Source organism: Somniosus microcephalus, chromosome 13, assembly GCF_052327205.1.
Source record: "Somniosus microcephalus isolate GS21.2 chromosome 13, FLI_Smic_1.0, whole genome shotgun sequence".
NCBI lineage: Eukaryota > Metazoa > Chordata > Chondrichthyes > Squaliformes > Somniosidae > Somniosus > Somniosus microcephalus.
Genome location: NC_140999.1, coordinates 72,681,591 through 72,704,906, shown reverse-complemented (window position 1 = coordinate 72,704,906; position 23,316 = coordinate 72,681,591). Strand labels below are relative to the sequence as shown.

At 42.3% G+C, this 23,316-nt stretch overlaps 1 protein-coding gene across 3 annotated transcripts in view; it reads left to right on the top strand.

Annotated features, from left to right (window-relative positions):
* LOC147108419 (scaffold attachment factor B1-like) overlaps window positions 1-23,316 on the top strand; it is a 90,822-nt gene that overhangs the window by 32,086 nt on the left and 35,420 nt on the right. For all 3 annotated transcript variants that reach the window (XM_086005037.1, XM_086005038.1, XM_086005039.1), the window contains exons 7-13: window positions 4,732-4,771; window positions 7,703-8,045; window positions 8,505-8,554; window positions 9,963-10,066; window positions 13,314-13,463; window positions 19,222-19,331; window positions 22,729-22,832. In XM_086005037.1, coding sequence (XP_085861163.1) covers window positions 4,732-4,771; window positions 7,703-8,045; window positions 8,505-8,554; window positions 9,963-10,066; window positions 13,314-13,463; window positions 19,222-19,331; window positions 22,729-22,832 — 901 coding nt within the window. The remainder of the gene's footprint in view (window positions 1-4,731; window positions 4,772-7,702; window positions 8,046-8,504; window positions 8,555-9,962; window positions 10,067-13,313; window positions 13,464-19,221; window positions 19,332-22,728; window positions 22,833-23,316) is intronic.

Genomic DNA, 23,316 nt, shown 5'->3' with positions numbered 1-23,316 from the left:
GAAGCCTCCCCAGCAGACCGAGGCTGTGTGGATCCAGGTGGCAGAGGAGGTCAACTCATTATCAGTACCCCGCAGAACCTGGCTTCAGTGCAGGAATAGGTTTCATGACCACCTGTGCACTGGAAAAGTGAGAGTGGATTTCCCATCACCCTCAATCTGATCCCCGTTGCCTTTCCTCACCAGCACTCAGCTTTAGCAATCTCTTCCTCCACATCCCACTTGACACTCACATCCATGCACCCTTATCCATTCCCTTTCTCTCTATGGTCACATTCGCATCACTATTCGGCTATGCAGCCCTCACACTCCCTATCACTCTGATGCTTTGAGCACAACTGACAACACACAGGGAGGGCCCTTGGTCTTGCCACCTCACTCCATCTTTGTCTCCTTCTAAGTATCTGTGCTATGGAATATCTACATTCACTCCTTCATTCTCACTCAACCTCCACTTGTCTCCCTCATTGCAGGAAAAGAGAGCTCACAATAAGCGAGAAAGAGCAAGAACAGGAGGAGGGCCACCCTCACTAGCCCACCTCACCCCCTGGGAGGAGGCGGTCCTGGAGATCATAGGAGTGGAGGAAGATGCGCAATTGGGGGATGGACAGACGGGTGCATCACAGCAAGCTGGTGACAAGAAGTTTTCCATCTCTCTCATTGACATTGCATGAGTCGCTGATAATGATTCTGAAGTTCTAACAGATGGACTTATGATCATATGCAATGTGCATGTAACCTTGGCATCACATTTCTGACTTTCCTTTACTCTCCCACAGGACCATCGCAAGCAGCCGTCCCCACTAGCCAGGAGGAACAGCCTGAGCATCCAGACTTCTCGGAGGAAGCTGCAACCTCCTGAGGACGCAGCATCAGCAGAATGCAGCGCACCCAGCACCAGCGCAGGCACTCACACCTCGGAGGGACCTTCAGGACATAGAGTAGTGTTGTCACCTGGTGTATCACAGCTCACAAGTGAGCATCAGCAGATTGTGGAGACGGACTACAGTGGAGAGTGCTACTCAGAAGGCGCAGGACTCTGCCAGCTCGGCTCATCTGCATGTCGACCCTCTGCCTCTGGGTCCATCCATAAGATCAGCGGTGCTGGAACTCCAGGAATAGATGCAGGCGTCTCTGGCAGGTTTTGTCTCCAGGGTCGATGCGAGTGTGCAGTGAATGGAGGAGTCCATAGCGAACATGAGCAGAGCCTTTGTGGAGTCATTGGCGCATCAATGCATCACCATGGAAAGGATGGCAACTTCCATGGAGGAGATAAGTCGCCAGAGTGCAGAAAACATGGTGAGTGTTCATAATAGAATGACATCTCTGGAGGAGCGATGGTCATCTATTGAACAGAGAAACCAGACCTTCATGGAAGTCCTTTTGAGTTGGACTGCCAGTGCAGAAACGGGTCCCCATGGCCCCCTGATGTGCAGCAAGGTGCTCTCAAGCCACTTCCAAGCGCTGGCCCCGTCTGGCCTGTGCAGCTTCAGGTGGGTGAGCAGCAGCCTGGCACTCCCGGTTCTGCTGGTGCCGCGGCTGGTGTTCGAGCTCATCTAATGCCCAGAAAGGAAGGAAATAAATGGCTCCCAATGCTTCTGGTATATGCCTCTGTTGAGGAAGCGCTGAGTGAAGGTGGGGAGAGGGGTTTCCCAGGAGGTCACACTGGAGATGGGTGCGAGGCTCCAACCTTCCACAGGTGTGGTTAAGCCTTCTAAATGTTGCCCCAGACCTGAGACCACTAAGTCCTGCCACCTGCAAATCATGGCTGTTCAAATCTCCTTTTTAATGGCTTACCTGCAGTTGATAGTCACCAATGCAATACTGCTCCCGCCAGGTTTCACATTTGCGATTCCCACCAGGCGTGTTTTACGTGGGAAAGGGGTTAAAGTTGCAAGGGACTGTTAAAATAGGATTATAGAGGCCATTTAGTGGTAATTAAGGGGCTTAAAGACCAGTCCCGCCTGTTGGATGCGGGACGGAGTCGGGACCATCAGACACGCCTGAGTTAAAATTGCTCGGAGTCGGGAACCAGGCGGGGAGGGTCCTGCCCGCCATTTTTTGCGATTTGTTTTTTTTACCCCCCGCCCGCCTCGCGGCTCAGTTAAAATCGAAGCCAAAGAGTCTGGAAAGGGATATAGATAGGTTAAGTGAGTGGGCAAAAATTTGACAGATGGAGTATAATGTGGGAAAATGTGAGGAAGAATAAAAAGGCAAATTATTATTTAAGTGGAGTGAGACTAAAATGCTGCGGTACAAAGGGACCTGGGGGTCCTAGCACAGTACATGAAATACAAAAAGTTAGCATGCAGGTACAGCAAGTAATTAGGAAAGCTAATGGAATGTTGGCCTTTATTGCAAGGGGTATGGAGTATAAAAGTAAGGAAGTTTTGATGCAACTTTACAGGGCACTGGAGTACTGCGTACAGTTTTGGTCTCCATATTTAAGGAGGGATGTACTTGCATTGGAGGCAGTGCAGAGAAGGTTCACTAGGTTGAATCCTGGGATGAAGGGGTTGACATGACGAAAGGTTGAGTAGGTTGGGCCTATACTCATTGGAGTTTAGAAGAATGAGAGATGATATTGAAACATAAGATTCTGAGGGGGCTTGACAGGGTGGATGCTGAGAGGATGTTTCCCCTAGTGGGGGAATCTAGAACTAGGGGGCATAGTTTCAGAATAAGGGGTTGCCCATTTAAGACGGAGATGAGGAGGAATTTCTTCTCTGAGGGTCGTGAATCTTTGGAATTCTTTACCCCAGAGAGCTGTGGAGGCGGAGTCATTAAATTTATTCAAGGCGGAGATTGACAGACATTTGAACTACAAGGGAGTCAAGAGTTATGGGGAGAGAGCAGGAAAGTGGTGTTGAGGCCAAGATTGGATCAGCCATGGTCTTATTGAATGGTGGAGCAGGCTCGAGGGGCCAAATGACCCACTCCTGGTTCTTATGTTTGCAGATATTTCTAGAACAGTAAAGGCTGGAACATGTGTGAAATAGAACAGGTGGAAAAGTGATGAGCAAGAGTGATAATAGCTAAGATTCCATATACTGGCCCAGAAATTCGGGTCTCCATGGGTGAGTACGCACAGGGTACTCACCCGTGGGCCGAATGGAAGTGCCGGTTTTCTGCATGCACTGCGCATGCGCGGGAAACCGGCACTTCTGATCCTCTGAACGAAGGGGTTCAGAGGTCGAACGCGCGCGCAGGAGAGGCTGCGCGTGCGCTTTGAACTTAGGTTTTTTTTTTACAGGTTTTCCCGGGAGGGTAAGCCTGCAGGATTTACACATTTAAAAAGCAGGCATAAGGCCTGCTTTTTGCAAGGTAAGTGGTCAATTAATTAAAATGAAAACATTTTTTCCACAGGTTTATTATTTTTAAATACTTTAAAGCAAGGTAAGTTTATTTTTAGCCCCGTTAGAATATAAAATTATTTTTTCAAAAATTTAAATTACTGTTTAAAATAGTTATTTAATGTAATTTATAGTTTATTTAAAAAGTGTCTTTTTAAAAAAAAAAAAAAAAAATTATTTGAAGGTTTATCTCTATTTTGGGGCCCGTAGTATTTATAAGTTTTGACAGGTCTTCCTGTCAATCTTATGAATGGGCTTTTCCCTCCTCCGATTGGCTGCCCATGGCCCACGTGATCCCAGGGGACGCATCGCACTAACTACGCCCCTGGGACACGCAAGCACAGCGCACCGGCAGCTGGGCCAGGCCCCGGAGCGGAATTCCACGGGGCCCTACAGCTCAACTGCCGGTGCGCAAGGCAAGTGCAGGTCGGGGGCTTACACCTGCGGGAAGCCCCCGACCAGAATTTCTGGGCCAATATATGTATCATTAGTATTCCATTGTGGGGGGGGTCTCATGATATTGTGATGCATTCGCTTAATTTGAATTGAAATTATGCAGAAAACGGCACTTGTGCTGTTCTTATTTAAATTGCTTGACTTTGAATTACTGAACATTTTGAATTTTCTTCAAGCAACAAACAACTTCAGATTGACAGGAGTAGACTGTTTAATCATAATTGATTGACAGCCTTGTCCTCCAATGAGGAAGAGTGTAAGGCACGACAATCTCGGCAGCAGCTTAGATACATAGAACTCTGAGCATTCAGGATTCCATGTGTAACACACCTACCCAAAGGATCTATCTCTGGACTGTATCCTATTTAGGGAGAAAAGAAGGCTTATTTGTTTTATCTTGAGCAGGGGTGAGCAATTATTTGGGCTGGAGGGTTACTTAAAAGGGATCAAGGGGTATGGGGGAGAAAGCAGGGACCGGGTACTGAATTTGGATGATCAGCCATGATCGCATTGAATGGCGGAGCAGGCTCGAGGGGCCGAATAGCCTACTCCTGCTCCAATCTTCTATGTTTCTATGTTAACAAGTTTTGGTGTGCTGAATAACAATATCTGTTTGGTCAGCCTTAAAAGTAGCATTGTTGTGTTTGGTGCCACAACTTGGCTTATTTTGCATATTGGTAAGAATATGTTGTAGGAAAAATCATTAAACTGATGCACTTGAATGTTTTGGAATATACCTTTTGTGAGAAATTTAATCAACTCAAATGACTCCTACCAAATGCAGTAGCACTGACAATCCCATAACCAGTAATTTGACACTACAACCTTACTACAGGTGCTTTGCCAGAGTTTCACAGCATGATAGAAATAACATATACTGCACATCAATACATTTCTAATGCATTTGTATTTCTGCTCCCTTTAGGAAACTAAAGTGATACCAGAAGAAGCAAGTGTCATTGAAGGTAATCTTGTATCTTTCTGGCTGAACAGCTTATTTTAGCCCTTCTTTACCCTCATCAGACACGTTTACAAGTGTGACTTTGTTTAGTAGCAGTGATCATTTGGAGAATAGCACTGCCACAGGAAGAATGGAAAACTGAGGCACTGCTAAAATGTGTAATTCTGCTGTTAAGCTATTAAGACATGTTATCCCTACTTGTGTTTTAGGCAATTTAATACTGAACCGTTTTTCAACTTTTACTGTCAACACATAGCAGTGTAATGTTTGTGAAAATGTGTGACTGGGGAGAGGGAGGAGGAACCTGTTCAGCATTTTTGATGGTGATAGATCAGTTATGCAGACCTGATGTATTGTGCCATGCCAGAAAAAAGGTGATCGGCTATTCCTAATATTTCCCATCCTGAGTTGTTACTTTAATTACTATTTGACACTTTTTGTTGCTCTGGACAAACTTGAACGTTTGATGGTGCTATATGAATATAATCTTGTCCGGGTATAAGTGCAAGTTAATTGCAGGGTTACACCAACTTTGATTTGCAGGTTTGTCTATTTCCAGCACCTGGACTTTCACCTCGGGTAAGCAGTGAGTGAACAGTTAAAGATCTGTACTAAAGGTTGTAATATCTGGAGAGACCACAGTTGAGGGCATTGGAACCAAGTTGGTTCCTTGAAGAGTGATGTGGGGTAAAGGGAGTTACTACCAAAGGGAGCCAGAAAATTGGGTGGTGCAGTTCACCATTTGGGATGGGGGAAGTGTGTGAGACATTTGATGAGGATGAGAAATCGGCTGAAAAGGGGGAAGAACTGCATATTAATTAAGGGAATGATGTCAGGCTGGAGAGATGTAATGAGTAGATTTCCCCAGGGTTTGGTGCTGGGGCCCTTGACTATCCAATTTGCATAAGTGACCTGGATTCAGAAACTCAATGTAAGTTGGTCAAATCACAGACAATCTAAATGTGAGGACGGGGGTCAGGGGGGAGGGGGGTGCGTGGAGTGTGATGAAATAGCTAGAAATTACAGATGATGATCAAAACAGATCAGTGCAATTAGTTACACATGGGAAGAAAAAAACAGGGAACATAATTAATGCTTTTGAACTAGCATGGGGAAAGGCTGAAAGAGGTCTGAGATTGATGACAGACTCTGCACTCGACATGTCCAATTCTGGGCAGTTCCAAGTTAAACCGTGACTGCAGGAGAGGGGAACATAGGTACAAACTGGTAAAAGACCAGTTCTTTACACAAAAGGAATTGGTAGCTCATAATTTCTGAATAAGTTAGTGGGGGCAAAAAAACTTGAGACATTCAAGAGAAATGGATGCTGTGATGAGGACATTGTAGTTTGTATAAAAGACTGAGCTGGATGGGCCAAATAGTCTGTCTTATCTGTATTTATGTTTATGATCTTTGTGAATATCAAACTGATGGGTGTTATTCTAACCAGCTATCATTTGTAAATGATTCCCTCTCCCATTGGCGCTGTCCCAATCCCGTTTTAAATCTGCAGTCGTGATGCCCCTTCTCCAGAAACCCATCCTCGACTCCTTTGTCTTTGATAACTGCCACCACATCTCCAACCTTCCCTTCCTATTCAGAGTCCTTGAACTTATTGCCTCCTAGCTCTGTGCCTATCTCTTCCACAATTCCATTGAATCCCTGCAATTTTGTTTCTGTGCTTCCCATTAGCAAAGGAATGGCCCTTAACAAAGTCATGCATGACATCCTCTGTGACTATGACTATGGTGTGTTATTCCTCCAGATCTTCCTTGACACCTCTAGACGTTGGCCTGGTTGGACAAACCTTTCCTCTGTTCTGCATCTTGGTGGGACTCTCCTAGCTTGGTTACAATCTTAATTATCCAATCGTACCCAAAGCATTTCTAGCAGTGGCTTGTATTCCTATTTGTATTGTCACCATTTGAAGGCTCCCAAGAGCCTATTCTTGACCCTATCCATCTGTATGGTGCCCCTCGGTGATATACGAAGGCGTTGGGACAGCTATATGTACACCGATGGTACCCAGTTCAAACCCGGCACCACCGCTCATTGCTTCTGCGCTGTCAGATTGCTTGTCTGACATCGTCTTAGATGAACCTTAACATGCACCATCTAAACAATGGGGAGACTGAATTTACTGTCTTCAGCCCCCACCACAGGCTCAGCTGCATCTCCATCTACCTCCCCAGACACTGTCTCGGGCATAATAAGACTGTTCACCACCCAGAGTCCAGTTTAAATCCAGCAGACTATTGAATCTGCTGTATGTACGTACGCAAGTGATGTGCATGTTAACGTAACTTTCACATTGAAGAAATGAAGAGAATCTGAAGATTTCGGATGACAAGTTACCATGGTGTATAAGTAGCACCTTCGTGCCCTCTATAGTAAAGACTTGTAGTGTTTCATAATCCAAAATATCAGCTGCAATGTAAGGGTGTAGCATACACTTAGATGTGATATATAATCTGGATTTTATACTAATTATTTGTGAACATTTACAGTTGCAGTTTAAAAGTGTACCAAATAGTCAACCTTAACTTCAGTTCACGCACTTTGAACCTGTAGGAATTGGATGAACCTTTTTAGGTCTCATCAATTGAAATGCTCCTGTTGACCTCTAGAGCCATTATTCTGAAGCTGTGTGGCTTTGCTGATAAACGTTTTATAAAAAAAAAAAATACCTGTGTCTTTTAAACTCCCTCAGTTTTCCAATCTCTCTGAATTTAAGAGGATGGAGAAATACTAGCTCCACGTGTATACTTGCTATATCTGTTGTAATTAAACCTTGTGCTATTCTATTCCATTAATCCCATAGAAAAGGAGAATGTGGCTGAGAGTTTGGGGAAAGCTTATAGTTCTGTTCCTACAGAGGAGGAATCCTCTGAAGATGCACAGCTATTGCTATTAACACAATGTATGGTTGATACAGATATCTACCAAAAAGAAGTGGAGGGCGCCCTTGCGTTGGGCGTGGACAATGACATAGATTTGGCTACAACCAAAATGGAAATAGACTCTAAGACACCTACCGAGGAAAAGGTGGGCACTGAGAAGATAGATACCAGAACACTTGCAACAGAAAATGCAAGCAAGATAGAAGGTAGCCAGCAAGAGCATGAAGTTGAAGAGGCAAGCATTGAAATTGCAGAGCAAGAGCTGCAGCCAAGAACTGAGGAAAACAAAGATGAAGTCATAAAACCAGAAGATGAAGGTTCTGACGAAGCAGCTAAGAAATATCCCTTGATTGTAGAGGGCAGTGATCAGAATAAGAGGTTTGTTATTTCTCAGTTCTAGACCAGAATTCAAATAATACTAAGATGATTCCACTAAACTTATCTCCTGAATTGGCCTACACAATGGCTGTAATTTTGACCTTTCCTGTAGTGTTTAAAACACCCTTCCCCAGTAGCTCTCCCCATACTGCCAAAGATGGCTTCCTTTTACACTTTCTGCTCACCTGCAAGCGGCACAGGTAGTTCACAAAGTTGGATGTATTTTGCTTCCATGTGCACTGTTTACTGATGGTATCAAAATAAATTGAGGCAATTTTCTGTTTGTAGCTGGGACATGAAATGCCATTCAAGGTGTTTAAAAGTATTTCATTCACAATGACCTATAACTGCTGGGAGCTGTATACTTTGCTGGATATTGGAGACGTTGCTTGAAAGACTTGATGGAAGTGTTGACATTTGTGAGTTCCTAATGGTTTCAATACAATTTTGTATCTTCAGCACTGTTGAGGATGAAAACGATACTAATAATGAAGCTAATCTGGAGAAAGGTAGGTCATAGAAATCATAGTACAAGGATAATCCGAGAGCCTTGTCCTACCGGTTACTTAAAGCCATTTATAGACTCTTGTGTTGGATGTGTATATAAAAGGAATGCAACTAAAGAAATTAAAGATCCCAAAATGACAATCAGATGCTAATGCTCTTCTGACTATACCATCTTTATTGACTATTTCAATTCAGTAAGCTTTCGTAAGAGTATTACTAGCACCTGCTATAGGAGAAAATAGATTTTTAACTTGTTTTGAGGTTTGTTAGTATTTGCTGATGTGTATAACAGTTCACTATTTTAAGTGTTCATCTTTTTTCAAAAGATGGTGGTCCTTCGAGATTTAAATCAGGTTTTTGGATAGGTCTTTTAAGTAGAAAGAACGTATCCTGCATTGAAGCATAAGCATGCTTCCTGTTATCTCCCATGGATTTACAGTGACATATTCCGCACCTCAACTACCGGTGTTCTGGTTGAGCAAGGGGATACATGCTGGTGCGGCAGTAGTAGGGTGGATGGGTAAAGGAAATGATTTTAAAATATTTTCCCCCTTGTATTCTCCAATTTTAAAATTATGTCCTGTATACACAAGTCCAGGAAGAGAGCGAGGAGTTGAATGTTGATCTCAGAATCTGTGCTTCTACCAGGCGACCACATTGTGGAACTGGAGTAATTTTTGGAACATCTTGTTGGTTGATTTTAATTTGCCAAGATTGGCGGTCCTGCTAGAGATTGGAATGAAGTCAGTGTTTTGTCATAATTAATGAGGTACCTAAGATATCTTTTAACTCTAAGATCATCAGGCATGTTTCATGGATCTAAAAGCGTATAAACATGGTTATATGCAAATAATGCCACTGAGTTCCAGAGCTCATATATACTGCTAGATATAATTCTTGTACTGTTCAAGCATACACCCGAGTGGCCACTGAGCGTTGTTTGGGTAGTTATAGCACAGAAATAGCAGCATTGGTGGAAACTTGGCAGCAGGTTTTCTGCCTTGTTGACATTTAATTGTGTGTGGTACATAGATGACTGAAATTGGTATATTTTTAATCTGTTGACCAGTCTGCTAGGTGGTGGCCTAGGGTGCCCCTGTCGAGATGAAATACTGCAACGTTCTTGTGTATCTCAACCAATTGGCAGAGATAAGATTTGTGAAACAAAAATACTCCAGATATTTTGACTACATCATATTTAAAATTCCTTTGAACAGCCCAGGTCAGTTCCAATAAAATGTAAGGAGATAGTATAGAAATGAGCGACTTTACTGTTGATGTGTAGTTCTCTTCAATACAGATCTTTAATTCATGGTCCACAGTGGTTTATTTTCTGCTTTTCTGGATTGATGTGAGCCAATTACACAATGTTTTCATGCTGCTAATTAATGAGAATACCCTTGGATACAGGACAATCTGGAAATATTAACACCGGCAAGAACCTTCTGGTGAGTGGCCTGTCTGCTGATACCAAAGCTAATGAGTTGAAGGACCTCTTCCGTAAATATGGCAAGGTGAGAATTGTGAGAAAGTCCTGTCATTTCCTGGTTGTTACTGTCGACGATGTACCTGAGGGTGAACAACAAAATAACATGTAATGAAGAAGGGTGGTGTGTCACAGTCCATGCAGAAATAGTTTGCATTTGAAATCTTGATGTGATTGAATTATATCTGCGTTGTTGTAGGTTTTTGAATATGGGCATCCCATGGTCCTCCCATTATGTGCTCCATGCTAAATCCAAAGTAATGCTTTGCACCACTGTCAGACTTGAATTCTTTGTGGGCCTTGTTCAGTGGTGGCACTTTGCATTCAAGAGGGTAGATGGGGCAGTGGAATGCTGCCTATCTGAGTATCACAGCTCTGCCCTGATTGAACACATTTCAATATTCAGAAGAGATCAATGTGCTTATTTTTGAAAGCAAAACTCTCTATCCTACAGTATGCTATAACAGCATGAAGTGAAATTTATATCCACAGGAGCACAGTGGGTGTATTATGCTACATTACCCGATGTGTTGTATTACTTCATGCAATGCAAAGCAGCACTTCTGTGTTTAAGGAATACATTAAATGTCTTGCCCTATGCAGTCTAAGGCAATGCTGCTTTATGTGCAGAAATAAAGTTAATACCAGCGTACAAATTGTTTGGACCAAGCCTGGATATTAAATTATTAATAGTTTTAATGATTAATTGTAGTGGACAGAACTTTATCAAAAACATTTACTTTTCATACAATTTGGGATTTTTATAGTGTTTTTTGAGTAAATCAAGTTTGCTCTATCCCCTGAAGAGGTGGGATACGCAGTTGTACCTTTTTTTAAAAAGAAAGTTTATTGAGAAGTGTAGGTGAATGCCTTTTATGGGGCATAACCGAGACTGAAAAGAATAGGAGACCAGACATAGTAAGTCAATGAGAAGTAGTTACTTGACACCAAGCTTGAGTTTTAAAGGACTGTAGATTATAGCAGAGGGGGAAAGAGTTCTATTGTTTTGAGGTCCTGAGAAAGAATGAGTTAGAGTAAGAGATGATGCAATGAGTCTTGATTTCAATAAAGTTTGGGTGCAGAGAGGAGCAACAATGTTAAGACGGCATATTTGGAGCTCAGGATGGACAAGAAAGGAGAGCTCGTAGGATCAATAATCAAAGGAGTATTGATAAGTAGATAATATCAAGAGACAAGAAGTGAGAGAAGGTTTCCCTATATTACATGAGCCTTTTCTTATCTTCTGGCCAGAGTGTGTGAGTGCTGCTGGAATATACTACTGCATATATGGGAGCAATATCCAAGTTTTGGACAGACTTGGCTTCTCACAGAGAGTTCAGGGGAAATGATAAATGTTTGAAATAGAATCATATGTCAGCACAGAAGGAGGCCATTTGGCCCATCGTGCCTGTGGTGGATCTTTGATAAAGCTAATCCAATTAAACTCACTCCCCTGCTCTTCCCCATTTTTTTTCCTTTCAAATATTTATCCAATTCTCTTTTCAATGTTACTATTGAATCACCCTTTCAGGCAGTACATTCCAGATCGCAACAACTCACTGTTCCTCATGTCACATCTGGTTCTGAAAGAAAACAGAGTTTCTTTGAGGCAGATTTAGCAATGAAGGAGATATGGGAGTTCCATTTGAAATTGGAGGTGATGGTGAGTCCAAGAACGTCAGTAGTTGGTAACTGTTGGCAAGAGATGAATATATTGACGGTGAAGAAAGAAACAAGATTTGCGTTGCTCCATCAAAGAATGTGCAGGAGATTAAGATTTAATCATTATGCATCAAGAAGAATGAAGATTGTGTGAAAAGTTGTCAGCAAAAGAGTGGATTTGGCTATATGATGCATGAAGGGCATTATTGGTGTGCAAGAGGAGCAAATTCCAAGAGAACAGTGTATTGAGTGGATGGACAAATCATTATCAGCAGCACAGATGAACTTGAAAGTAAGCTAGACAGCAATGGATATAACTTTGGAAGATCTACAGTGGTAATTTGTTTAAGAGTGTATGGTGCCCAACTCTTCATAGGCTTTGAACTTGACGAGTTAACATTATGTTGTAGCTGAAAATGTTAATTACATTTTGTTGCTACATGCTTGATTTTTGTCCATTGCCTGTACAGTATCACAGAATACTTGCGTTGTTATCATACCTACTTAAGATTGGCATAATAATTCAATTAATTAGAGTTGATGGTCTGTAGTTGCATTTTTGCACTTGCTGTGTTGATCCTTGATGCTCTGAGAATAAGGTATTGTTTTTAGAAAGGTTCTACTGTAACCCAGATGCTCCTCTTTTTGCTGTACAAGGGATTGACGGGCCCTAACAGCGTAGTAGAATATACATAGCTAAGAATATTTGGGATATATAAGGCGAGAAAAACAGTAGAGTGCACTGCTTACCATATTGTAGCAATGTCTAACCCTGAACTGATTCTCTAGAGGTGCAGAACAAGTGAGTACTATCCAGAGCTGAGTTTCTTGGTAACTTTGAAAGCCATTTCAGGCTATCGATAAACTTGACAGGTGTGTTTCTTTTATCTGCTTGTTTTTTTTAAAATGGGAAATATGACACTGGATGGAAAAAGTAGATAAATGTTCCATTTCTCAACACTGAACTGCTTTACCGTGAGGACAAAACATGCACATGTGTCTCTGGCTTTGGGCAGCCACAAAAATCTCTGGAAAAAGATAGTTTTGTGGGGGGGGGGGGGTGGAGGAGAGAAACCTAAGTAACCTTCAGCGCACTGGCACTGCAGTAGTTATAGTTATGCCAAGTTATTGAATCTTCATGATATGAGGTGAGCAGGAAACGGTACCTGTTTACAGTTACAGACCCAAACCTACTGTTTGAATAACTTAACAGGAGAAACTCTGGCAATTTATGTGCAGATCCATTGAAGGCTTTGCCTTGGACTTTTTATTCTCGGAATGGGCAATGCTGGCAAGGCTACAGTTATTGCCCATCCCTGAGAAGGTGGTGGGCCCACTTGATTGTTTTTGCAACCAAGTGCCCACTTTAGACGGCATTGGAGTCACGTGTAGGTCAGATAGGATGGGGAGAAAAGTTTCCTTCCTAGAAGGACAGCAATGGACCATTCTGGTTTTACAAGAAACCAGCAGCTTTCCTGGTTACAACCCACAAGTGAACAGATTTATTGAATTCATTTTCAGAACTTTGCCATGGCAGGAGTTCAACTCATAACCTCTGGGTTGCTAGTCCAGTACCGTCATCATTGCACTATTAATTGATCCTTTCTCTTTAGGTGATTTGTGCAAAAGTGGTAACTGATGCTCGCAATCCTGGTAAACATTACTATGGATTTATAACAATGTCGACGGTCAAGGAGGCAACAGAATGCATCCGTACTCTGAATCAAACTGACCTAAGTGGACAAACCATCACTGTCGAACTGGTGAGTACAAAGAAAATATCACTGGATACGACTAAACAAGATGGTACCTAGATAAGAAAAATTGCCCAGAAGATTAAGAAAGCAATGTTCCCTCTGGCTTTCCGATTGGTACATGCTAAGCATGTGGTATTGTCATGTAGTTGGCCCTTCCTAACTACATCAGGATCTGGATAAAACATAGAATATACTGTTGGACAGAGTATTAATCAAGAAATGAGCTTGTAACAAAGGTAATGCAATAATCGTGGGGGACTTTAATCTTCATATAGACTGGACAAATTAAATTGGCAAAAGTAGTTTGGAGGACAGTTTCCTAGAATAATACACTGTGGAACCAACCAGGGAAGAGTCTATTTTAGATCTTGTCTTGTGTAATGAGACAGGGTTAATTAGTAATCTCATGGTAAGGGATCCTCTGGGGAAGAGTGATCATAATCAATGTTCCCGCTAATTTTTTTGTACTGAGCGGGCCATGAACTCTTTTGAGTGCAACCTTTTCATCTGAGCAAATTTTAAAACAGCAACTTTTACAACGACAGCAACAGCAACCACTTAAAAGCAGTGGGGGGGAATTTTCCTAGCCCTGGGGAGGCGGGACTGCTGGGATAATGGCAGAATCTGGGAGCGGGTACCCATCCCGCTTCCGTGCCATCTTCCCAGGAGGCGGGAAGGGGATTAGTGCCAATTAACTGCCTGTTAACAGGAAAGAGCTGCAATTGCGATCGGCTCTGAGGTCGCAAGACTCGCAAACGAGTCTGTCTGGATTCCTGGGGCCTTTGTGTATTGGGCCCCTCCCCCGCCCCAGCTACTGTCCAGTTCTCTGCGCGGCATTTCAATCAACTGAGAGAGAGTTTGGGGATCAGTGCGTGCGCACCTTAGAGGGAACAGTGATCATAACATGATCGAATTTCAGATTGAGTTTGAGGCTAACATACTTAAGTCCAAAACTAGAGTATTAGACTTAAATAAAGCCAATTGCATAGGTATGAGGGGCAAGTTGGCTAAGGTAGATTGGGAAATTAGATTAATAGGTGTGATGGTAGATAAGCAATGGCAAACATTTAAAGAAATATTTCATAATTCTCAATGAATATATATTCCATTGAGAAATAAAAACTTCACAGGAAAAGTGATCCATCCATGACTAACTAAAAAGAGGTTAAGGATAGTATTAGATTAAAAGAAGAGGCTTGTAATACTGCCAAGCAGAGTAGTAAGCCTGAGGATTGAGCGAATTTTAGAAACTAGCAAAGGATGACCAAAAAATTGATGAGGGAGAAAATAGAATATGAGAGAAAACTAGCAAGAAATATAAACACAGATTGTAAGAGCGTCTACAAGTATCTAAAACGGAAGAGAGTCGCGAAAGTAAACGTGGGTCCCTTAGAAGCTGAGACAGGAGAAATTATAATGGGGAATAAGGAAATGGCAGAGACTTTAAACAAATATTTTGTATCACAGTAGAAGACATAAAAACATACTGTGGTGGGCCAAAGGTCTGAAAGTGAGGAACTTGAAAGTAATTATTGTTAGTAATAAAGAAAAGGTACTGGAGAAATTAACGGGACTAAAAGCCAACAAATCCCCTGGACCTGATGGTCTACATCCTAGGGTACTAAAAGAGGTGCCTGCAGAGATAGTGGATGTGATCTTCCAAAATTCCCTGGATTCTGGAACGGTCCCAGTGGAATGGATGGTAGAAAATGTAACACCGCTATTCAAGAAAGGAGGGAGAGAGAAAACGGGGATCTACAGACCAGTTAGCCTGACATCAGTCATTTGGAAAATGCTGGAATCCATTACAGGAAACTTTGTTATATCCGGCACCGACAGATCGGCAGCAGCTCGGTCCCATCAAAACTGCCGGACATACAAAGTTAATGTTGAAGCATACGGAGGTTTTCATCTCCGTATCTGACAACAAACACTGTTGCTTAGCAACAGCTTGTAAACAGTCGGCCCGTACCTTGGAAGTGTCTCTAGCTCAGCAACAGCTTCAGAGAGACTTTCCAGAGCCCGACTGTTGAAAACAAAGCCACGAGAAGAAAAAAAACCTAACAAAACAGCTTCTGATTTCTGCCGGTAGATCGAGGTTTCCGGACATACAACCTCCGGATAAACCAAAGTTTCCTGTAATAAGGAAGTGGTAACAGGGCACTTAGAAAATCATATGATTAGGTAGAATCAACATGGTATTATGAGGGAAATTGTATTTGACAAATCTATTAGAGTTTTTTGAGGATATAACTGGCAGGGTGGATGAAGGGGAACCAGTGAATGTAGTATATTTGGATTTTCAAAAGACATTCAATAAAATGCCACACGCAAGTTTGTTGTTCAAGATAAGGGCTCATGGAGTTGGGGGTAATATATTAGCAGGGATAGAGGATTGGTTAAAAGACAGAAAACAGAGAATAGGAATAAACGGGGCATTTTCGGGTTGGCAGGCTGTAACTAATGGGGTGCCGCAGGGATCAGTGCTGGGGCCTCAGCTATTTACAATCTATATTAATGACTTGGATGAAGGGACCGAGTGTAATGTATCCAATTTTGCAAACGATACAAAGCTAGGTGGGACTAAACTGAGGAGGACACAGATGCTGGAAAGTGATATAGACAGGTTAAGTGAGAAATTTCTTCACTCAGAGGGTTGGGAATCTTTGGAATTTTCTGCCCCAGAGGGCTGTGGATGCTCAGTCGTTGAGTATATACCAGGCTGAGATCGACAGATTTTTGGACTCTAGGGGAGTCAAGGGATATGGGGATCAGATGGGAAAGTGGAGTTGAGGTCTAAGATCAGCCATGATCTTATTGAATGGCGGAGCAGGCTTGAGGGACCATATGGCCCACTCCTGCTCCTATTTCTTGTGTTCTAAGGCAGTCTTTATGACTCCACAGCTGAATTAATTGATGGGCAGCCCCATATAATTGTTCCCCTTAATGAGACTAGATTAGCTGAGAGTCGCTGGTGCCAGTTGTTGAGGCATGTTCAATTACAATAAAAGTTATTAAAAGTTTGCATGTCAACCATATTTTAATTAAACATGAGAAGAGTTTCCGATGACAAGGTTGTGGAGTGACTGTCCTGAAAACCAAAGATGGGGGCCTGTTTGCATTGTAACTGTTGCAAGTTGCTGTTAAGTTTAATTTACTGTACTTATTGGCATATTGGAGAAAAATGCACCTGTTATTGATGTGTTGAATGTACGGTATGAGCAACAGAATTTATTGCTAAATTCAGTTAAGTATTCAGTACTGAATACAATTGCATGGAGAATGGGGACTTTTGAAAATGTTGGTAATTGTCTACATACCCCAAAGGAATTGCCTCTTGTTTACCAGATTCCTGGAAAGGCTGGTTTAGAAATATCATTTGACGTTGGAATGAATATTTCAGCATTCAAACAGAGCAAGATACATTTTTCTTTTACTGAAGCTGTTATTTACCTCTACCTCTACCGTGGTTGACACTGCCCTCGACCGTGTCAGTTCTATCTCCCGCACCTCTGCCCTCACCCCTGCCCCTCCCTCCCGGAACCACGATAGGGTTCCCCTTGTCCTCACCTTTCACCCCACCAGCCTCCACATTCAACGGATCATCCTCCGGCATTTCCGCTACCTCCAAAGTGATCCCACCACCAAACGTATCTTCCCCTCCCCTCCCCTTTCAGCATTCCGCAGGGACCGCTCTCTCCGAGACACCCTAGTCCACTCCTCTATCACCCCAAACAGCCCTTCCCCTTCGCCTGGCACCTTCCCGTGCAAGCGGAGGAGATGTAACACCTGCCCCATACCTCCCCCCTCCCCACTGTCCAGGGCCCCAAACACCCCTTCCAGGTGAAACAGCGATTTACTTGTACTTCTCGCAATCTAGTATACTGTATTCGCTGCTCACGATGCGGTCTCCTCTACATTGGGGAGACCAAACGCAGATTGGGTGACCGCTTTGCGGAACACCTCCATTCAGTCCGTAAGGGTGACCCCGAGCTTCCGGTCGCCTGTCATTTCAATTCACCGCTCCATTCCCACTCGGACCTCCCCGTCCTTGGCCTCTTGTACTGTTCCACGGAAGCTCAACGTAAACTCGAGGAACAGCACCTCATCTTCCGATTAGGCAGTCTGCAGCCTTCCGGTCTCAATATCGAGTTCAACAATTTCAGATCATAACCTCGGCCCCTATTTCATTTTCACTTATATTTTTCCACTCCTTTCCTTTCCCCCCCCCCCCTTTCCTTTTGTTTCTCTCTCACACCTGGCAGCTATCTTTTGCCCTGCCAGTACACTTTACACCCAATCACAGCCTATTACCATCTCGTCTAGCTTCTAATCTCTTTTACTTCTTTTGGTTCTTTTATTCTTTTGTCCGATCGCAGCCCTGCCTCCGATCTAGTTCCTTTTCTCTCCAGTTTTGAAGAAGGGTCAAACCCGAAACGTCAACTCAAATTTCTCTCCACGGATGTTGCCTGACTTGCTGAGTTTTTCCAGCATTTTCTGTTGTTATTTCTGTTATTTATGGAGTTTAATTCTGCTAATTTGCAGTTGCTTAAATCAAATTGCAGGATAATTAAAAATGTTTGAACACAAGGCAGCTTTGAGTTATCAAGAGTAGACTATTAATATGACTTTAAAAAAATTGTGGTTGCGTATTTTATTTTCCTAAATCAACTTTACAATCAGGAATGTTCTATGCACATTTCTAAAGTCTCACGGTTAAATGTGTTTGTTTGTGTTTATGTATAGAACAGAATGTGGTTGAGTGAGCTAATGCTTTGGAGAAATAAAGGATTTGTTAACATTGACCATTAGCCAGTTTATTGATCCATCAGTGTTCAATTTTTTTTGCCTGGACTCAAAAATGCTTAAAATCACAGACCACCCAGGCATTTTGCAAAAATACAAGATGATGATCTTGTACCCTCACCCCTCTTTACCCCCACCTAATTCTAGGGTAAGACAAGATTCTCTTTATGGCTAACACAGAGGGTTAGAGCCCCTTTGTGTGCCTCAAGGTTTCTATGGCAGAAGAAGGAAACAGTAGCGAGTGAGACACACACTGGGACGAGGGAAGGGCATACAAAGGGAAAGATGTAGAATAGCAGGCATACAAGAGGAAAGCGAGGTGTTCAGAAATGATCGGAGGCACACAGAAGGAGGGGAGACAAAGGGAAGGAGACTTGTACAAAGATGAGGGAGTGAAAAACAAAATCAGGCTGGGGAAGAAGAGAATTGGAGAGGGGAAAGTGAACAAGGCAGTTAGAGGAAGAAAGATAGCATTTTTCTTTTGTTTGATTGATGTCATGAGAGATTGAATTCTTCCAAAAATGGGCATCTTTTCACCAACCTTTTCCAGCCTCTTCTACACTAGTACTTTTGGTGTTTCATCCCCAAATGTGGCTGCTTGGCACCATTTGTAAACTTGAAAATATGTTTAGGTTTAGGCCAGTAATTCCCAACAAGGTATTTTACTGGTTGTGGTCATGTGAGAAAGTACTCGCAGCAGTTGATGTGCTACCCCATGGAGACTGATTGATTGATTCACAGAGTCACTTGGGGGTTTACGGCACCTCCGTGAACAGACATGGGCAGAGGCCTGTGAGCAGGTTCACCGTCTACCACCTCAGCTGGCTTCTTCAGTACATTGAGCCCAAATGGGGAGAAAAATGAATTGGTGTGTTTCAACTAGATTGTTCATTTCTCCAGATGATGGACATAACTGGAAATGTGCAAGGTTGAACAAGTATACGTTTGTCTCCTTAAGGCGAAAGGTACCATTAAAAAGCGTACAGAGGTGAAGGGAGGAAGTGTAAAGGACCCAACATCACATTCCAGCCGGAATACTGCGAATGACAGCCGAAGTTCGAGAGACAAGTAGGTGGCAAAGCTGAGTGTTATAATAAATCACTAATTATTCCTCACTCCTTTTATCCTCCAAGCACATTAGGATAGTCTCATTGTTCAACATGAACAAGATTTTTGCTTGATGTAGCTGTGCAAGAGTGATGTGATTGTTTTCCAGACCCATGCTGTACAAATTCAGCATATTCTGATTTCTGTGCAGCTTTCTCACCCAGCAGCAGTGTCTAGCTGTCCAACTAGAAAGACTTCGATTTGTTGTCAATTCAAGTTGTATTCATATTTTATTAGCTATCTACTTGATTTGACCACAGAAAGATAATGACATCAGCATCTCAACATTGGAATTACTATTGATTTTGCGATCTAAAAAAGTGTTCCAATGAACAAGCAAAAGATCCTGCAGTATTTGGCCACGCTAAGTTTCAAGTTCTGTTCATCCCATTAGGCTTATCCAGCAACTGGCATTGACCAACAGTGTCTTTGCCTTCCTTCTACATATGGCTTTGAAGACTGAGGAAGACTTCGATGAGTTTCGGCAGGGGTGGAGGTGGACGATGTTGCAAAGTTGCAAGTAAGCGACTGGTGCAGTTCCCAATGGACAACAGTTGGCTACACACTGCTGTGCACTTGGGTAGAAAGCTGAACCAGACCGGTATTGAGATTTTTTGTGCGAGGGTTCCTACAGAGTCGCATTCAGGACTAGATAGGATGCTGATCTATGGAGCTGCCAGCTGATAGAGCAGGGAACTGTCATGAGCTGAATTTCTCCCTGCTGTTTCTGGAAAGTTGAAATGATTTGCCTTCACACAGAAGAACAAATGACCTTAAATGTAAAATATCTCCTACAGGGCAAGTAATTTCAAAACTTTTTTTTTTCCTCCTTAGCTGTATTTGCTGCAGGGGCTTTACATTAAAAATTACACCTGTGAAAATTAAATGCTCCTTAAATATTTCAAGTGACCTGATCTATTAGCATTTTAAATGAAAGATTGGACTATCCAGAATTGGAAGGGTTAAATAAAGGCACTTTGGAAGATTTGGCATGGATTTTGTGTTTAGTAAAACATATTTTGCTTCTTCCACTCTTCCATTGGAAAATTGTTGTACAATAATCCATCAAAATGTGAAATATCTACTGAAAATTCTCTTGCCAATTGAGTTTCCTTTGGAGATGAGAAATCCTCTGGGTCTTGTCCCATGATCCAGGGTTTTATGCTCCAAGAATGTTCCCATCTGTGATGGGCTAGTCGGTGCCTGTCCTACAGACATGACATGAAGACCTGCCAAAGTTGTCTGGGCTTCAATGCAAGGATGATAAGTGCAAGGTAGGATTCTGAGAAATGCATTAAACACAGGAGTGAATTCAGGTTGTTGGGTGAGGAGCAATGTTCCCTCTAATTTTTATTTTCTGTGCGAGCCCTTTAAATTTGCTGCGCATGCGCAGTATCTCTTCCAGCGGCAGCAGCTGGTGAGTGGCCTGTGCGGGACCTCGCGATTCCCCTTTAGGGGGAACATTGGTGAGCAGGTCCAGTGGTACCAACCCTCCCTTTGCTGGGTCTATAGGTACACAGGATTGGGAATTTCACTGGAGCCCTGTAAATACCAACTGGGCACAGCAGCATGCTTTAATGCTCCTGCCTCCTATCTTTTTTTTAATCATCCTTGCTTGGGGAATAATGTTGCTGCCTTTCTGCACTTATCCCTGACAGAATGAAGGCGATCAGGAATTTGCAATATGCGTAGCACATTGGCCTGAAGGGATAATTACTAGTCCTAACCCTTTTCGGGCTACCCCAGATCAGGCGTATTCCCCAGATGTTCACCTTCAACTAAAGTTAGAGATGGCCGAATTCTATAAGACGCTTAATTGGGTCTAACGGTCCAGGCTATCTCTCTCTCTAAAGGAAAGGAACGACGTAAAGATGTTACCGTCCTCCAGATAGCACTTTTAATAAGTTTAACTAGACTGTAACCTTCTGGATATTATGAGGGTCCGGAATACTCCCCCAGAATCTGCAAAGTGTACAGAAATTGAGTTCGCGAGTTTGATACAGAAGTACTCTGAGACAATTCTAAAAAAAATATAGATTTATTAAAGAACCGAAATGTCGTTAACAGCTGTTGAGTCAATCACAACTTTAACAGTTCAAAATATAAATAGCTTACATTTCTTATTCTCAGAGATCCTTATTCTCAAATCTTAACTTCGTACATTTTTACATTTCTTATTTGATTTTGGTGGATATTCTGGATTAGAAATAATAAGTACCTTTTTTGATCCCCGAGACTCTAAGAATTAAAAACTTAGAGCATGCCTCTGAAGTTGAGAATCACTTGACCTTTCCAGCGACTTCTGACTTTCCATCTGAAAAGCTCTATTTTTATACCTTTTTTTAGTGGTTTATCCTTTGAAGTTTTCTACTGATGTAAGCTAATTATTTCTAGTCATCTTCTGTTGAATTCTTTCTATTCTTACTGTCAATTCAACTGTTAGCTTGCAGACTTCTGTCTTGTTTAGGTGTTTCAAAACTTATCTCAAAATGGCTACAACAGATTTATCTGTTTGATGTCATTTTTATCGAAGGTCTTCCATTCAATTTCTAAATCACCTCTGCTGTTTGAAAGCAGACGTCGTGTCTACTAACTATTCCATTTTCAATACAAAAACCATGTGATTGCTTGGTGTCATCTATTGAAGTCATGTTCTGTTTGTACCTTTTACAACATGTAAATCAAAAACACTTCAACTAGGGTGCTGCCTGGCCTGCTGAGTTTTTCCAGCATTTTCTGTTGTTATTTCAACTAGGGTGTTTGTTTTCCTAGCCATCTTAGTTGATTATATTACTGACTTATGTTTCCTATCTTTCATTTGATGTTACTTTTATCAAAGGCACATGTTTTTTTAATATTCTGTGTTTCTGTTCGAAGTGTCAGTTTTTAACACTTTACTTGGGCATTGCTATTGTGTTGGTTCCAAACTGCAGACATTCTGGAAGCTGCAGCTTGCTGTTTCAATAGGGCTATTGTCTCTATCAACAAACCAATTCCCATTTCAAAAGCTTGTATGGTGTTTACAGCTTGTGTTAACACTTCATTTTATCTCAGAAGCCTGTATTGACACAGCCTGTGTCGCTGAGGCTTTCCAGACTTTTAAACCCAGTATGTCATGTATTAATATCAGAATTCTGTTCATAGGATGGTGTATCTCTTGGAATATAGCTATTTCCTTTACAGGTCCACCAACATTGTGTACCACTGGGGATCAACAAAATAAATTGATATCTCTTTAATAAGCTCTGTGTTTCATGCGAAATACTCTATTTTCACATACTACACCAAGTCTGCAGTAATATATCTATAAAATCTCAGCTACTGTATCTTAATTGCGTTTATTTTGACTCTACTTCAGGTCATCTTCCAATGGGAAAAGCCAAGAAGACTCCAAGAAACAGGACCATGCCAGAAGTGATAGGAGAGGAAGGGATGACCGCAGGCACAAATCATCACGTTCAAGTAAGGAAAGCATGTATGAGAAGTGGGTGTACGGTTGACTGGAGTAGCACATTCCCTCTTCAAACCAAACATCTACTATATACAGGAAGCTCTCGATTTACCGGCACCTAAATAACCGGAAATCTCTGTTAACCAGCAAAATTCAGGAGTAGGTTCAGGTAAGTTTTACTTCATATCAGTGGCAGTTCCTGGATCTGTGGCTGTATAACGGGGTTCCTGCACCTGTTGCTAAGCAACAGGGATGCCTGGATCTTGTGGCCGGTGTTCCTGCACCTGTTGCTAAGCAACAGGGAAGCCTGGATCTGTTGTTGTGTACGGGGCTCTCGTGCCTTTTACTATACCTCTCTGTAATCCGGACTTTTTGATAAACCGGCACCACGCCGGTCCCGTCGGTGTCGGATAAAAAAGAGTTTCCTGTACAGTATTGTATATTATACCATGGGCTGGACTATATTTCAGGGGTACTGCATATTTTGGGACTCAG